At 40.9% G+C, this 16,048-nt stretch overlaps 1 protein-coding gene across 12 annotated transcripts in view; it reads left to right on the top strand.

Annotated features, from left to right (window-relative positions):
• Positions 1-16,048, top strand: part of MCF2L2 (MCF.2 cell line derived transforming sequence-like 2) — a 133,488-nt gene that overhangs the window by 88,909 nt on the left and 28,531 nt on the right. For all 12 annotated transcript variants that reach the window (XR_004308301.1, XM_032446475.1, XM_015871536.2 and 9 more), the window contains 4 exons: positions 9,020-9,086; positions 10,081-10,196; positions 11,022-11,091; positions 15,553-15,645. Coding sequence is in view for 11 of the 12 variants with exons in the window: in XM_032446475.1 (XP_032302366.1) it covers positions 9,020-9,086; positions 10,081-10,196; positions 11,022-11,091; positions 15,553-15,645 (346 nt within the window). In the remaining variant the exon portion in view is untranslated. The remainder of the gene's footprint in view (positions 1-9,019; positions 9,087-10,080; positions 10,197-11,021; positions 11,092-15,552; positions 15,646-16,048) is intronic.

Here is a 16,048-nt window from a genome sequence, read left to right on the forward strand (position 1 = left end):
AGGGAGCCGGGAAGGTGGGAAGAACTCTCTCCAACCATTCTTGTCTAGAAAATACAAACACAGGAGCCTGCTTAGTGTTAAAAAAGTTTTAGCAGGAGGTTGGGATCAGGGGCTGCCACTCAATGGTTCCATGCAGGGTGGTTGTGATACGTGCCTCAGCTGCTGCCACCTTCATCGTGTAGACCCGTTCTGTGGGGTGGATGAGTATGTCCAAATTGCAGCTGTGTGCCCTGCTGTGTTATCTAGTGAAGTCCAGTGTACAGTCTGGACTGAAGATTTCATGGTTGTGTGACTCTGAGCTTAGGCTGTAAGCATGAGTAACATGACATTTGTATTAAGATAGAATTAACTTGCTGAATGACCAGCTGTGGGGTTTGCAGTTTGAGATAGCGTTTATAGGACTTAAATGAAAAAGAATCAACTTCAACAGCCTGAGAGAGCCTCAGCCATCAGGTGTATATGGGGCAGCTCTCTATACATGCAAAATAGTATCCAAGCATATACACAATCCAAACTCATCATTCATCTTCTGACCATACGCATAAATTGTGCTTTAAGTGCATCTGTGGAGCATGCCAGCAGCCAGCTGTCCAAGCACCCTTGCAAACTCAGATCCTACAGTACACAACCTGTGGGCCTCAGCCTTAAAGTGTTTATACCTCAAATGACAGTTTCCAACTGCAGATTTGAACATGATTTAATCTTTAAATTCCATGTATCATAATATCTGGGTCAGACACGTGGGTAGAGTTATTGATCTAACAAAGACTGGGGAGCTTCATTAATCAGTGTGCATGGCTCTGAACATGGAAATGGCTAAGTGTGTCATGGAATCGTTGGATTGCGTTGGTAGAACGAGACAGTGCTTCTGCCCTGAGTAAAGAAATAGAAGCTATTTTCAGAATGAGAATACTGTGCCAGAGTCCTATACTAAATCAGTAATAGCAAAGTTAGATGGCCATTAGGTCTGGGAATTGCTAAATTTAGGAGTGGACCGATGTCAAAGATAGTAGTAGCTCAGAGAGTGCTGCTAAAAGCTTTAGTGTTCAAGTGCTTGCTGTAGTCTTAGAGCTGCATATGGCAGGAAAGAGGAAGTAAGATTTTATTGATGTGGAGCTTCTACAGGAGTCAGAGATGAATGTGTTTCCTCTTTTATTTGGAATGAGTAAGATCCATTGCAAAAGGTTCCCTATAGTGTCTAAGGGCATGACGTAACACATTTCATAGTATCATATATTCTAACTAAGGAGATCTTGCTAATTGACTGTGACATGTTAACTGTAGAACTCCAACAGTATTTCTTCTCAGTCCGATTTCCAAACTCATGAAAGCTTTCAGCTGGTAGAGGGGAGGAGCTTGGAACTTTAATTTTAAAAGAGAAATGGTGTTTTTGACTTTCTTGTTAGGCACAGAGAGCTGCTTTCTATCACCAGACTTGATGAAAGAGCAGCCAGCAGGAGAAATTTCATGCAGCCACCAGCCATTGCTTGTTCCCCATCATCTCTTTCAACTTTCACAAAATCTTTGTTTTCAGAGAAGTTTCCCTGTCAGGCAGATTGGCTCCAACACTTACAACTCTAATTACTGCCTAACGGGTTGGGCAGATCTTTGAAGTGAAGTGTGTGCTGCCATGTAGGGAGATCTTGCTGCTGATAGAAATGTCTGTAGAACAGCAAGAGGAGACACATTCCTAACACAGATCCAAATATTTCTGAGAACTGGGAAAATTATTATGGACAGGAGGAAAAAATATCTTATTGTTACAGTACAGGGGCTTACTAAATAAGGCATTCCGAAGTCCTTGCATCCTTGCTCTTGAAACTGGAAGGTAGAGAGAAAAGCTGAAATAATCAGTCTCAACATTCACATGCTTTCTTACAAAATTTGCACTTTAAACAATTATCAAAGAGAGATAAGCAACCACTTCTGCTATTACCTCCCATACCTGCCTGCTATTGGATACTGGGGTTATTTTAATGCTCTTCAGAAATTCCAGGAATTCCTCAACTTGTTTTCTGTGCAGTTGCTCTGCTGCCAGCAGGCTCCTGGAAAGCAGCTGGCCACATGCACATACTGACGCCGGGTTCGTTTTAGGCAGATGGGGAGACTGGGATCACACGTAGATTCAGCCTTGCCCCGTGTCACAGGCAGTCTGCATCATCTGTTGGCTGGCTGCTTGCTATGCCTATCCAGGACTCTGGGAGAACCAAAGATACTCTCTTCTATCCCTGATCCATCTCAAGGCTTGTAGAGTGTGTGCACATAACGGCTGCTTTGTGGTGGCCTAGGGCTGCTTGTCTGATGAAGTGCCACAAATTGGTTTTTACACAACTCAAGTTTTAGCAGCAATATGAACTTAATAAAAAATTTACAATAGATTACAATGTTAGATTATGAGAGTCTTAGTAGTAATTCCTCAGCACTTTATCATTAGCCTGCTTAACACAATGATTCAGTGACTTAATTTGAGGTTCAAGGTTGACGAGGTTCAAGGGTGGCAAGGTTTGCTCTTCCTGGGAGAGGAAGTTTCTGAACTCAGTTTCACACCTCACGGGGGAACAACAATTAGCTGGAGGTAGAGTTGTTTTTAAATTCTCCAGACAAATCTGCCAGTGCACACCCATCTATCCCTGCATTTCACATCAGTTCTAATGAAGTTGCTTTTAAACTGCTCTGAAGTCAACAGTACACAGCTCCTGTATGTCAGTAAGCTCAGAAAGGAGTGTTCACGCTGAGCACTTCACGTTGTCATTTATGGTAGCACAAAGCATATGTCATGTTGCCTAATCACAGTGCTGATGACTTGCACCCACATTGGGCTGATCTAGATAATTGCTTGGTTTGCAGAACAGCAGCAGATAGCACCACGGAATATCACCGTGTAGCTGGTGATGCAATGAAGCAGGGATTTATTGGGTGTGCTGTTCAATAAATCACTGCTGACTTTATTTCCTGCAGTCAACAAGCTGCTCATTAACCAAGAATATAAAAACCGAGTTTTGACGATTTGTTACACATTTATTTTTGAAAATTCACATGTAATTTTCATCCAACAGGCTGCTTCTTTCCTTATATAAGCCTACACAGGAGTTCTGTTTTATATAGTATCACCTGTCTGTCACCTCTGCAAACTCTCTATCATTCCTGTGTGTATCCAGATCATTTCATACACTCTTGCTGGTTTTTCTCCATCACTTCTAGTTTGAAGGCACTGATGTTTTATTTGCATTTCTAGATATTGCAAACCTGACTTCATATTCTGTTCCCTGGTCAATAGACATGTTAGACCAACTAGTATGGGCAACCTTTCCTGCATGGCATCTGACTTGAGTTAAAGCTGAACAGTGTGGCAATGAACATACTTTAGTTGGTTAAAATGCATAGGTTCTGTTGATCTGCCAGGCCAGAATTACTGTGTGGGTAGAAGACAGTGAGAGCTCGTAACTCTCTAGCAGCCCTGCCTGGTGTGGCATGCTCTTATCACCACTGCAATTGTACTCAGCCCCAGTTCTTACCACAAACACTGAAGTGGCAGAGTACTTCCAGATTTCTCACATAAGCAAGACCTAAGACCTCTAATACACCAAGCCTCTCATTCTTCCACAGGAAAATTGCAGAAGAATGGCAGTCCTGTATGAACCTGGTTACCTATCTGTCCCATTGTTTTATCTTGGATGTTGGTCATCAACAGCTGTTTAGGCAAAATTAACAAACAGGATAAATACTGGGTATCATCCTTCCATTTCATGCAGTCTACAGTTGTGAGACTGTAAAGTGGCCCTTTCAACCACTTTATCCACAGAGAGAAGCAGATTTTGTGGGATGGTTGCATCTCACACTGAAATATCGACACATCTACAAAATAGAAATCATCATCAAATTCATCACCTCCATTCCAAGTGAAGCATGCACTGCTCTGGTCTGGCCTTTCCAATATAAATTCAGGGCTGTCTGTAAAATCAACTTTGTGGTTCTTGACTGTCTTAAGTTTTACTTTGGTTCAAACAGTCCTTTTTCAGGTGTCACAGTTCACCAATCTGTAAGGAAAAGTTCACAACACTGTCAGCTTTTATCAGATTTCTCACCCAAAGAGTTGGTATTTGGATATCACTGTATCTTGTCTGCAAATGAATGGAAAAAGTATGTTGCATGTAGGCAGTTTCCATCTTAGACATCAGGTTGACTATAAAAAAGCCCATTTAATAGTTTCTGCAGAAGTCAGAAACCATTCAATTTCCAGCTCTCTCTTGCCTGCTCTGTTTCAAACACGTAAGGAAAAGCAACTGTGAAAGAAGCGGCTTCCAAGAAATGGGACTCTGCATCTCCCACAGCAGAAGGGCTCACCTGATCTGAAGTGCTGTATTTTAGAAGGCTTGTCTTATAGGTACTATCTGTGACTGCATGTGCTTGTCCTGATTAGCTGGTTGTTACTTTGGCCCATAGCAATGACCAGTCTGCAGCACCCACATTTCCTCAAGCTAGCTCACATTTATGTGCAGAGCTGCAGCATTCAGTGTAGGTGCACAGCTGCAGTGAGAGACAGCTCTTGTGTGACTTTCAGTCCTCTGTTCATACTATTCATCTCTGTAGGTGATTTAATTAATTTGCCTTTCTGTTAACAACAGTGTTCTGGTTCCTATAATGTAGGTCAACTAATTAAGATATATAAAAATATTTCCCCGAGGTCATTTGTTTTGGGAACAACGAATGTGGGACACTTTCTTATGTACAAAGAAATCAGAGCGTTTCAGAAGAAACAAAGTGTTATGAATGGTGACCTCTGAGGTACAATATATTTCTAACAGAAATGCAGACCTCCTCCTCAGAGCAACTTCCTTAACAGCTTAAGCGTTTGACATCACCTCGCGGTGGAACAGAATCACCTCCACAAGCAAATGCAATATCTTCAGTAAAGGTCATTTTCAGATGAGAGTGTCTGTGTCAAAGAGATCAGAAAGGGTTTTTGGATCAAATAACAAATACAAGGTTCAGTTCAAACAAATGCTCTTACGTCCAGAACAATCTTTTGCTTCACTTTAGGGGGTAAAGTGCTGCAACTGACCAATACTCAAGTTTCACTTGAACTATTGCACAATCTCATCTGATAATACTTTTCAACTGGAAAAGGTACATTTAGCACTGTGAGAAATGAAAAAAAAACAAACAACAAAAAAACCCTCTTGAAAGCAGTTATATACGTAGACTGGAAGTTTCCTCTATGGATTTCTTTGGTCTCAGAGTATGTATCTGTGGTATTTCCATTCGGTCCTTTCTGATACTTTTGAGCCCCCAGATATTTAAGTAGATCTCTATAAACCAGATGGATTTATAATATGTTTATTTTGCTTTCACAAATTTGATGGATTCTACTGGACACTTTGCTCTTACATACACAGATTCTGGTATTATGCTGTTTCAGCTGTAGAAAATGCACAAAACTTTGAGCTGCTGGTGTCCAACTCAGACAAGCATCAGCTTTTCATCTTCTTTCTGTGCATTTTTACAAGACAGGTATGGAAGGCCTGTGCATGGGTGCCACTTCTGTTAGCTGTACATCAGCCATGGACACAGATTTTCTGCTGCATAGTAATTGTGAGGAGACGCTGAGGATTTGTATTTTTTTTTCACTGATAAGCCTGCTACCGTAATTCTGTTTGATGGCTCCAATGCCACTTCTGGGAAAAAACTCCTTGTGATAGTGAATCTTCCCATAGAAATAAGTTTTATGAATGAAAGTGAGGCAACGATTTTGTTAGAAAACAAACACAGTCATGGAAACAGAAATGCTGAACAGTAACTGTATGAGCAAAAAGTCATTGAGGTTTTGCCAGAGCAGATATTAATAGATTGTGGTAGACTCCAGATACTATTTCTGCTTAGGGCTTCATCGTATTAGAGTGGGGTTTTTTTTAATGTAGCGCATAGCAGAGCCACAACCTGACACTGCTCTTACCAGAATGACTGTGAGACAGAGCTGCCCAATGACTTGACAGACCCAGGGAGCCTGACGAGTTCATCAGTTACTTTCCCTTTTGCTTTTCGTGTTAATGAAGAATGGAGCTGCAAATATATGATGAGCTGATGTGTGACTTCTGCGTGATAAAGACCTTCTTAGTAATATGCTCTTAGTTTCCATAAGCCAGCTGAATGCCCATTGCCACAGTTCTATTCCAACAAGGCAGTGCAGTGCAGGAGAAGTCTGTTAGGATTAGTTTATACTTGGTTAGCAGCATTGCTAGTTACTATTTGCACAGGCCAGAGCAATATAAATAGCTGCATTTGGTCTAAATGTCAGCACAGACAGGGACTGATACAGAAATGCCCCATTGGAAGTGTGGGGCTGCTAATTAATACCAGCATTTACCTGAGTTTCAAGGGTTCACTTATGACCTTGGCTAAAATCAATTGAGACCATGCAAACCTCAGACCTTCAGACTAAATGCCTTCACCATGCGTGCTCAAATGACTTGATCACTTAGAAAGCGTTCTGGTGAGGAACAATTCTGAAAGCTGCCCAGGAGCTTCAGCCAGCTCAGAGTTTAGTTGGCTTTGGGCTGATGCAGCTCATGTTTGTGACTGTCTTTGAAATGAAGGAACAGTGGGATGTGGAAGGTCCAACCCCTTGCCCCCCGCACCCCAGTTGCGCCTGATTTTTCTCCACTTTGAGTCACTGAGGGGAGTGTTTGAGTCTTACCTGTAATGGCAAAGCTGAGTCCTGAGGCTGCTAGCTGCTTCCTGACATTCCCTTTGAGACAGCCAGCTGCAGCAAACCTGTGTGTCGCGTGCAAATTCTCACACTTACCGACTACACTGTAAAGAGTCCCTTAGAACAAAGAACACAATTCCAAGTGTTCTGTTCTGGCTCCATCTCCTGTTTTTCTGTTTCTTTCTGATGAGGATGGCAAATGCAAAAGCAGATGGGGTATATCGTGCTGCATCTGCTTCTACCTTCAAAGGTCTGTAACAAACCCTCCAAGGGGGGCTGGACTCGATGATCTCTTGAAATCCCTTCCAACCCCCCTGCTAAAGCACGTCCCCTGTGATAGGTTGCACAGGTCGGCATCCAGAAAAGTCTTGAATATCTCCATGGAAGGAGACACAACCTCTATGGGCAGCTTGTTCCTGCATGTCTAGAAACAGTGCGTGTTTACATTTGCTTTGTTCAAATATTGAACAATGTAATAGAGGATTTACAATGCATCTGGTTAGGAATTAATTCTAACCTGATCGTATTTAATGAGAACATACAAAGAATAAAGGGAGCTGAAGGAACTGTGTGACAATAGTCCTGTCAGCTGCTGCATCATATTTTCCTTACACGTGATACCCCTATAGCAGGTGCTTGCTGAGTTACCCTTGCTGTCCCGTGTTGGCATGGAAGAGAGACTGAACATTTCACAAATCACCTCCCGTGCCTTGATGCAGGTCAGGGAGTGTCACTACCAGTTGTTTTGGCTGCTAGATTAATCCATATTGTTGAACTAGGAATCAGAAAATATTCATATAAAGATGGGTAATAAAGGACTCTAAAGGCCTTTGTTTTGTTTGCTGGGTAACTGAGTTGTACTGCTGAGAGGAAGCATGCGACTGTTTTATGATACAGTCACCAGGAAGCCTGTGGGCCAATAATTTATTTTTCAGGTATAATTGTCAGCTAAGTGCTGGGCTGGGTTCAGAGTCAGTCCTTGTGCAATCAGTTCAGTAACAGGAAAAATAGCATACAGAAATCTGCTTTGTTTGCAGGTAAATAAACATCTTTCCACACTAAGAATAAACTGAAGATTAGTTTAAAGCTTAGAAACACAAAGTTTCTCTGATGGTTTGTTACACCTGCTCTGTTCCTTAAAAACAAAACAAAACAAAAAGACAAAGCAGTGGCTCTCTGAAAATGCACATTTGGAATGCTAAATAAACCCCATGTTAGTTCTGTTTGACAGCTGTCCTTTCGCTCTGTGAAATGAAAGTTGTTGGCTCTAGAAACATGTTATGAATTGTCCTTAGGATTTCTTCACAGACCTGTAAGTGATGCTGGCACAGCAGCAACCTGCTTGCCCTTTTTGTATCTGGACTGCAAAGTCAACTGTATTGGCTGTTAAATGGAAAGGCACATTTAACCAGAATGGTTTTCTTTGTTTTCGTCAGTTATAAAAGCAAGTGCTAATGTTTGTAAAATCATTTTATGAGCACATGGCCTTTAGGCCATTAACTACGCACTTCTCAGAAAGATGCATTAGAACGGCAAATCTATCTTGTGAGGAGTAATGTGGTACTTCGAGCATGCCCCAAACACATTTTAAAGCCCCAAAGCATATGCAAATTCAGGGAAATTTTTACAGAGCTTTTATATGAGTTAGAGACCAACAGACATCCCTTTGCACTGGTGTCACAGAGTGCAATAATATTGCGTACTCACTAAGAGGTATCTTTTTGCCTCTATTGCTAAATGTGAATTTACTGTTCGTAAACATCTCAATTTAAGATCAATGTGAAGGTTAAATAACTGGGAGCAATTCTTTCCAGTGTGGGCAGGGTACAGCCCTGACCCATTTCTCTACCCTCTGCTCGGCACTTGATAGTTTTGTCTTTACTTAAAGCGTTATGGCAAAATCACTATGAAATCCTGATTATAGAAACATTTTTACTCTAATTGTTGTGTGTCAGATTTCTGACAACAGTTGCCTGGTTTTGCAATGTATTGAAGAAAGGAAGCCAATCACAATTTGATTTTATAAAAGAAAGCAAAACATCCTCAGAACACAGCCTTGGGAAATGTAACACACTCTTGGGAAACATAATCCTATTTTATTGTCTCTTATTATTGATTGTTTAGAGAGGAAGCCCTATTTGCTTTGTGGACCATTCTTAATCGTAATTCAGGTGTACAGATATAAAAATGGCAATAACAACCAAGGTGATGTTTAAAATGAACTGAAAAAGCAGCAGACTAAAAGATATTTGGGCTGCCTAAGCTTATCAGCAAGATACAATATTACAGCACTCCGTATTTCTTCTCTTTTAGCCACATAATCAATGAGCTGATAGAAACTGAACGCGTTTATGTAGAAGAACTCCAAAGCATAATAGAGGTAAGTAAATCTGTAAATTCTTCTGATGCTTAACTCCTAAGTCATCACTGGTGTTGCACATCCTTCACGGGCTGAGCACTCTCACCACCCACTTTGTGCTCAGAGAACACAGGATCTCTGTCAACAAGATTGCTCAGCCTCAGAGAAAATAATGGACGTTTTGAACATCTTGCGTCAGAGTCAGAGGCACCTTCTCTTACTCCAGCCCCTGGAATGATGAAAGCTGCATCTTTTTCAAAGTTATGGTTGGAGAAATAGTTAGTGATGGGCCTTTTCACATCTTCACCAGTAAGCTTCAGAAACAGCATCCTTGTTTTCCATGGGGTCAGAAATTAAGTTTCTCTGAATGTACATTTGGGACAAGATTGAGATAAAGGTAGGCCATGTAGTGTCTCAACACTGGCTTAGTCTTCTGTGTATTTGTGTGGGATTTGAAAGACTGACTAGTATCTTTTTGCAACCATGTTGTTGCTTCTTCATCCAATTTGACCTGTGGGAGCTGACAGCTCTTATAAGTGATGCATTGCTCAGACTTTAAAATCTACACTTGGAATGTTCTCCTCTCAAAAGCATGTATGCAATAAATATAATTGAGCTTGTATGAGAAACAACCAAACAATCATGTGAAATACCACAGTTGAACAAATAAATCCAAACTAACCTTTTTGCCATGAAGCAGTGTAGCAGAGAGACAAGTTTCTATCTAACTTAGCAGTTTCCATCCCATTTGACTTGTAGGAACATAATTTAATCTTTTTTGTTGACCCCATAATCTGTCCACTTGTGGTTAAGAATGTGCTTGCATGGCTATCAGGCTTAATAGCTCTAGAGAAAATGAGAAGCATCAGAAAGCCACTAAGCAACAAAGAAACTGGCACAGGGAGAAGCCATTTAAAAAAAAAGGATACATGCTCTGGGGCTTTTTAGTGACTCAGATACACTATTTTTTCTCTGGTAAAAATAACCTGGTTTTATTTTTCACTCGCCTCTGCAGGGATATGCTTCAGAAATGGACAATCCAAGTTTATTACATCTGATTCCATCAATGCTCCAGAACAAGAAGGATATTCTATTTGGGAACCTCCCAGAAATCTATGACTTCCACAACAGGCACGTGCGAATTGCTGGCTGTCCTGAGCCCTTGCTGCTGCTGACGCTTCTACTGCCTTTTTACAGGGTGCTTTGTTACACTCATATGTACACAGGCAGGAAAAGTCGTCCTCACTTTGCCTCTGTATGTGTCCTACAAAACCCATGTGTGGAGAATACCCCTGAGATCAACAGTTTCATCTATTTGTGAAAGATTATACCCTTTTGTGCATTCACTAGTGATTTCCCTTGGCATTATTAATTATGAATATCTCTAGTGGCAAATATTTTTTGACTTCCCTTGGTAGTCTGATAAATGTCACAGGACTAAATCCTGACGTTCTGCCTCTGGAAAAAAAAAAAAAAAAAACAACAAAAAAAAATGTGCAAGGAATTTTTCTTATCTATTTATTGTATATTTCTATTATCACATCAACAGAAGACATGATACTTTTGATAGTACTTTTCTTAAGGAATTTGTTCATTTTCATGATGATAAACCTTTCCAGAAGCCTCATCCACTCTGTGGATGCACATCAACAAACTGTACACCTGATCTAGTGCCCATAACTGCAGAATACTGATTATGGACAAGATCAGGCTCTTTTTGATCCCCTTCCAAAACACAAAACTCAGGGTGTCTCCTGTTAATTTCCCACTTTTCTCAGCCTTGATTTAGTAGAACTGTCTGTAGCCAAAGTGAGAATTTAAGAATTCTTTTAAAAAAGGATTGCTTGGAAGATGAAACAAACAGTTAAAACTTTTACAAGTTTAATTATACCAGAGTAACTTTCCAATTTACATAAACAGAATGTTCCATTATTTGTTTTCCTTTCTTTTTCACAGGATTTTCCTTAAGGAGTTGGAAAATTGCATTGAAAATCCTGAGCTCCTCGCCCGATGCTTTTTGAAAAGGGTAAGCAAATCCTTTTCTACATTTGTGTGAACATCCATGTTCTTATCCTACGATACGTACAGATTAACTTTTACTCTTTCACTCTGACTGCTTATGTGAATGAGGGAAACTCATACAAGCAGATATTCCCAGTGTGTATTTTGAAATCTGAGCCTGCTTACTGGCAGGAAGAGATCAGTTAGAAGTGCTTTACAAATGTATTTTAAGCTCTGATATTAAAAATAAAAATAAAAAATAAAAAAAAAAGATCAAAATGTCAACTTTCATATCAGATTAAGATATGGTGCTCAGAACCTGATGTACACCTGGCACCACACTTCTGTAAATAAGCAGAAAATGGTATAACAGTTTGCTGCTCTGAGCGCAGATAGCATGTATAGTCTCTGTCCTCTGTCTCTTTTCTTTACGCTGTCTGGGAGACTTACTTCCCTGGAACTCATTGGTTAGAGTCTACCACCTTCCTTGTGTGGTGAAACTCTACCAGCTCCGTAACTCCAAGGCCAATTCTTTTACTTGTTCACATTATTTAAAAACCAAGAGAGATTCTCCCCACTCGGATGAAGGGTGGGGGTTAGATGTTTATTTAAATTAGTGTGAGATCAGTGTATGAGGAAACCCAAAGCCTTAGTTTATTATTTGAGTGGTGGCTCTGGTCAAACACACACATCTCTGCTTTCAGTGAATATCAGTACCTAAGTTCTGCAGCTCCATCCTCTGAGAGCTCCCAGCCTTGCTCCCATCAGTGTGGCTGTTAGCTCTGTTTTTTGTGACCCAACAAAAGGTGCTTGTTTGCCTAGCACTCATTCGGAGGTCCCACTAAGCAGAGAAACCTGATGTGGTGAGTTGCTGCTGCTTTCCTGTTTAATTTTTATTGGCAAGGAACTGTGTGAAATACAGATGTATTTGGATAAAACCTACATGCCCCAGTTCTCAGAGGTGTTGAGCACTGCCACAACTTTAAGATTTCAATGAGAACTGCAATTTTTTTTCCAAAGAACAGGCTTTACAAAGTTTACAAACAAGCAATGCTGAAGGGCATCATACCAGTACATATGTGATTATAGCCAGCTGAACTCTTCTCTGCTTAGCTGCCAGTATTTAGCGCTTGGGTAAATGACATTGCTAAGGAATATGTTGTTAACCTAAGATTCAGGTGCTAAGCAGGAAAATATTGTGGTGAAATCGTTAATGCAAAATAGGATAAACGGTCACTGAAGAATGCAGGCCATTGAAATCCAGGAAGCACTGAATCTTCTGTATGCTGTAAATATCCCTGGACTTTATTCTGCAGGAAGATCAAATTCCATGTTCCAGTTTTGCAGCTTATGCCTCTCTGTGTCAAAACCGCTGCTGAGCCAATTCTCATTGTTCCACCAATATAAAATAAGCTGCAATAAGGCTTTGGCTCATGTGTCAAGTGAAAGAAAATCAGTTCTTTTGTCACCTTTGCTTATCAGTTTCCATGGACTGGTCAAACAACACCAAATGTATCTAGTAAGAAATTAAAGCATGTATTGATTAAGTCATGTATTGGCTTTTTCACTGTTTCAAATTTCGCGCTAAGAAAGCAAAAGCCTCTCCCTGCAAATGTCTCTGCTCACACAGTAGCACCTTTGATTCGAGGACTTTCCCTCATGTACTGTTTTTAGACGAAGCCACATAAACACCAGAAAGTTGTTGTTTCTGTTGGACTGCCTTAGGAGGCACAAACAAAAGCCCGGTTGTGTGTTTGTGCTCCCCATGATTTGGCAGCTTTTCACACCTTCCCACTGAGCAGAGGCTTCTGGCTTGCCCTGTGAGTTATGACTGTGTTTGCTGCGGCATGGGAGAAACTGAAACAGATGCTCTTCAAGGAGATGTCTAGTTTGTTGTAGATTCATTTCTGTATTTCCCCATCTTTGTACTGGTGTAACCTTCCTGCCACAACACTGTGGTGGGCCTATGACTTGAAATAGACTGATTTGTAGATTCACAGTTTCTGAAGAATATTACCCTGTCTGATCACACTTCAGCTTTCTGAGCTGCTTAAAGTATTCCAAGAGCTGCAGTGGGATGTCCTGGTGCCTGGCTGAGTCCCTCCGTCCCCTGCCTGTCATTCCCCTGCCATGTCCCCCCCACACCCTCCCACCCCCACCAGTGCCACCTGGACAGCCATCACCATGGAAATGAACCCTTATTCTCAGGTGATGGGAGGAGCAGAGCATGGAGTTCCTGCATACTTCTCCTTTCAGGCTTCTCTTCTGGAATACAGCAGCAAAATCAGGTGCAAGATGGGACAGAAACTACACCCGTTTCCCCTTTGCACTTTGCCTGTCCTTGTTTCATCAAGTGAATCAAGCTGCAAGTAAACTAGATCAACTTTGCGCACATGGTGGCTTCGCTATCACCAAGACACCTGACCTTGTTTAGAGCTCTTTGAGGTGAGGGTGTAGCAGATGCTGAAAGGTCAGATGTGTACAGAAATGCCTATTCAGGCTGTTATAGTGCTATATCTTCTAGCACCATATCAGCAACAAGAGGAACACTTTAGGTTGATCTTCCAAATATGGGACTGGGAAGAAGGAAAGCTTACCAAAACAAAGCAAGAATTCTAAAGAAGAAACGAAAGATGTGTCAGTCATGGTGCTTATAAAACAAATGCCAAGTGAGATGCCTGGCAGAAGTGATCTGCTGTGGATTACCAGCTACTTTATTCACACTGAAACATTAGAAAAACAAACTGATGTGTCAGGAACTAACATTCAGTCATTTAGGAAGCTGACCAGAAATCATGGAGTTGGATTTGCAGAGCTATATTCTGATCTCAAGGAAAACATAAAACCAGCATCCAGAAATGAATTGAAATCCAGAATTGAAACTGTACATGTGTGCCACAGATACACACTGTGAGTGAAAGCCTGCAAAGCTGTCAGCATGCAAATCACTGTGGGAAGGAAAGTCATAACAGAAAAGATGAGCGTGGTGTGGAAGTGCCAACAGGAAGCTGGAAGCTCTGAATATTGAAACTTAAATATCTTATATGTTTAACACTGGGAGTTGAATCATTCAATAATTAATTATATCTTGCAATTTTAAAGCCTGAGACTGATAATGTTATCAGGAGCATTCTATTCCTTACACTATTATAAAAATTAAAGCTGTATCTGTCTGAGCTGGTGTCGCTGATACATGCAGTGGTATATCGTGTTGACATAGGACAGTTCCACTGTGGCAAGTTACTTGTGAATTGTTTATCATTTTATCATTTCTTTATGTTAAATATATGCTCATCTTTTGTCCCCCCCCCTTCTGAGTATCACTGTTTCTGTTCTGTAATGCCTGAGTAGACTTCCTGATTATTTGACTTTTCTGAATTTTACCCCCTGCTAATTTCCTTCTGAGGCAACATGTGCAGACAATCCTATTTAGGTGAATAAAAATCTATGCTTCTTTCGAAACAGCACCATTAGTCTTGACAGAGAGCAGTGGAGCTTTTCTTATTGCATAATCCTTGAAACAGTGAGGTGTTGCACAGTTCTGCTTTCGTCTGATTCATCAAGGTGACACCAACCCGAGACTGTAGGGGAAGACAGCAACAATACTAGTTTCTTCTAGTAGGTCTATCCAAAAGAAAATGTTTGCCCCAAACCAAGAGTAGGCAGACACTGTTCAGTGCTGAAAGCACAAAGGAGTGAAACAGAAATACCTTTCCTTTGTTTTTGGTGCTGCCTTTGATTCACCAAAGTCATGTCCACCTGGATAGGTGCAGAGAGAAAAGCTCCAAACTGCTCACACATCGGCAGTGTTGCTCAGGAATCTGTATGGTACTGCTCTGCAGTGGCATGGCTGTAGGGTTTCAGAGCAGCTGGGCTTGTGGTTAGTGAGCTAATAAACTGGCAGAGGAACATCTATCTGCCTGCATCCACCCGTATAGCCTAGAGACCTTGAAATCTCTTTGGGTTTTCACTGAGTTTGCCTTTGTTTTCACTGCAGTCAATGAGATTTTGTTACGGACCTAAGAGGGAGCACCTGGAGAGTTGGCAAAGGACAGGACAAGTGGATCTACTGCTTCTAATCTGGATAGGACAGAGTTTAAGTAGTTCTTCCTGTCTGGCCTGTGGCATCAAAATTACCACTTATTGTTCTGTGCCAGTAGCATTAATAAAAATCTTGTTTATTTATTTATTATTTTCAAACAATCTATTCCCCTCTCTGAAAGAGAACAGCTTTGCAATTAGCTTATGTGTCTTACATTCTAGTGTCTTCTTGATTTGTGCAAAAAGTGAGAAAACATCGTTTTATTGTTTATGTAACTTCACAACATTAAAGTGCAGGTTTGGTAGCTTCAGTATATTTTTACATACAGACTTATGACCATGAATTAATTCATTCTATGTGTTAGGATGGAAGGCAAGAAAAAGTCTGACTCATGGCAAATACTCTATGGATTATTTAATACCTTAAGCTCTCCTTTTCTTGCAGAAAGAGGACCTCCAAATATATGAAAAATACTGTCAGAACAAGCCAAGGTCTGAAGCTCTCTGGAGGCAGTGTGGAGACAGCATCTTTTTTCAGGTGGAATTACACTGCAGAGTAGCAGCGGGAGGCCGTCAAAACTTGTTTTCCTTCTTTCTCTGCTTTAGAAAATTTACAGAAAAATGCAGACTTTTCTTGCATGCTTCTTATACTGATGGCAGGTGCTCAGTATGTGTCAATGTGCTCTCTATAGGAGATTAGAAAAATTAGTGGATAGAATAGAAACTGGACAGAAGCCTAGTTCTTCAGGCTACAAGCAAGCCAAACAATTTCTGACTTCTTTGCAAACCCCAGATGATCACATTCTCACGAGCAGGGCCTGCCAGATTCCAACACTAAGTTGAACCTTTGATTAGCTCTGTTTCTATATATTTTCACTGAGGCGTAAGTAACCTGGAAAATCCTAAGCAGATAGAGCAAATTTCTCTCACAATTTGCAGAC

The sequence above is a fragment of the Coturnix japonica genome, chromosome 9 (assembly GCF_001577835.2).
Source record: "Coturnix japonica isolate 7356 chromosome 9, Coturnix japonica 2.1, whole genome shotgun sequence".
Lineage (NCBI taxonomy): Eukaryota > Metazoa > Chordata > Aves > Galliformes > Phasianidae > Coturnix > Coturnix japonica.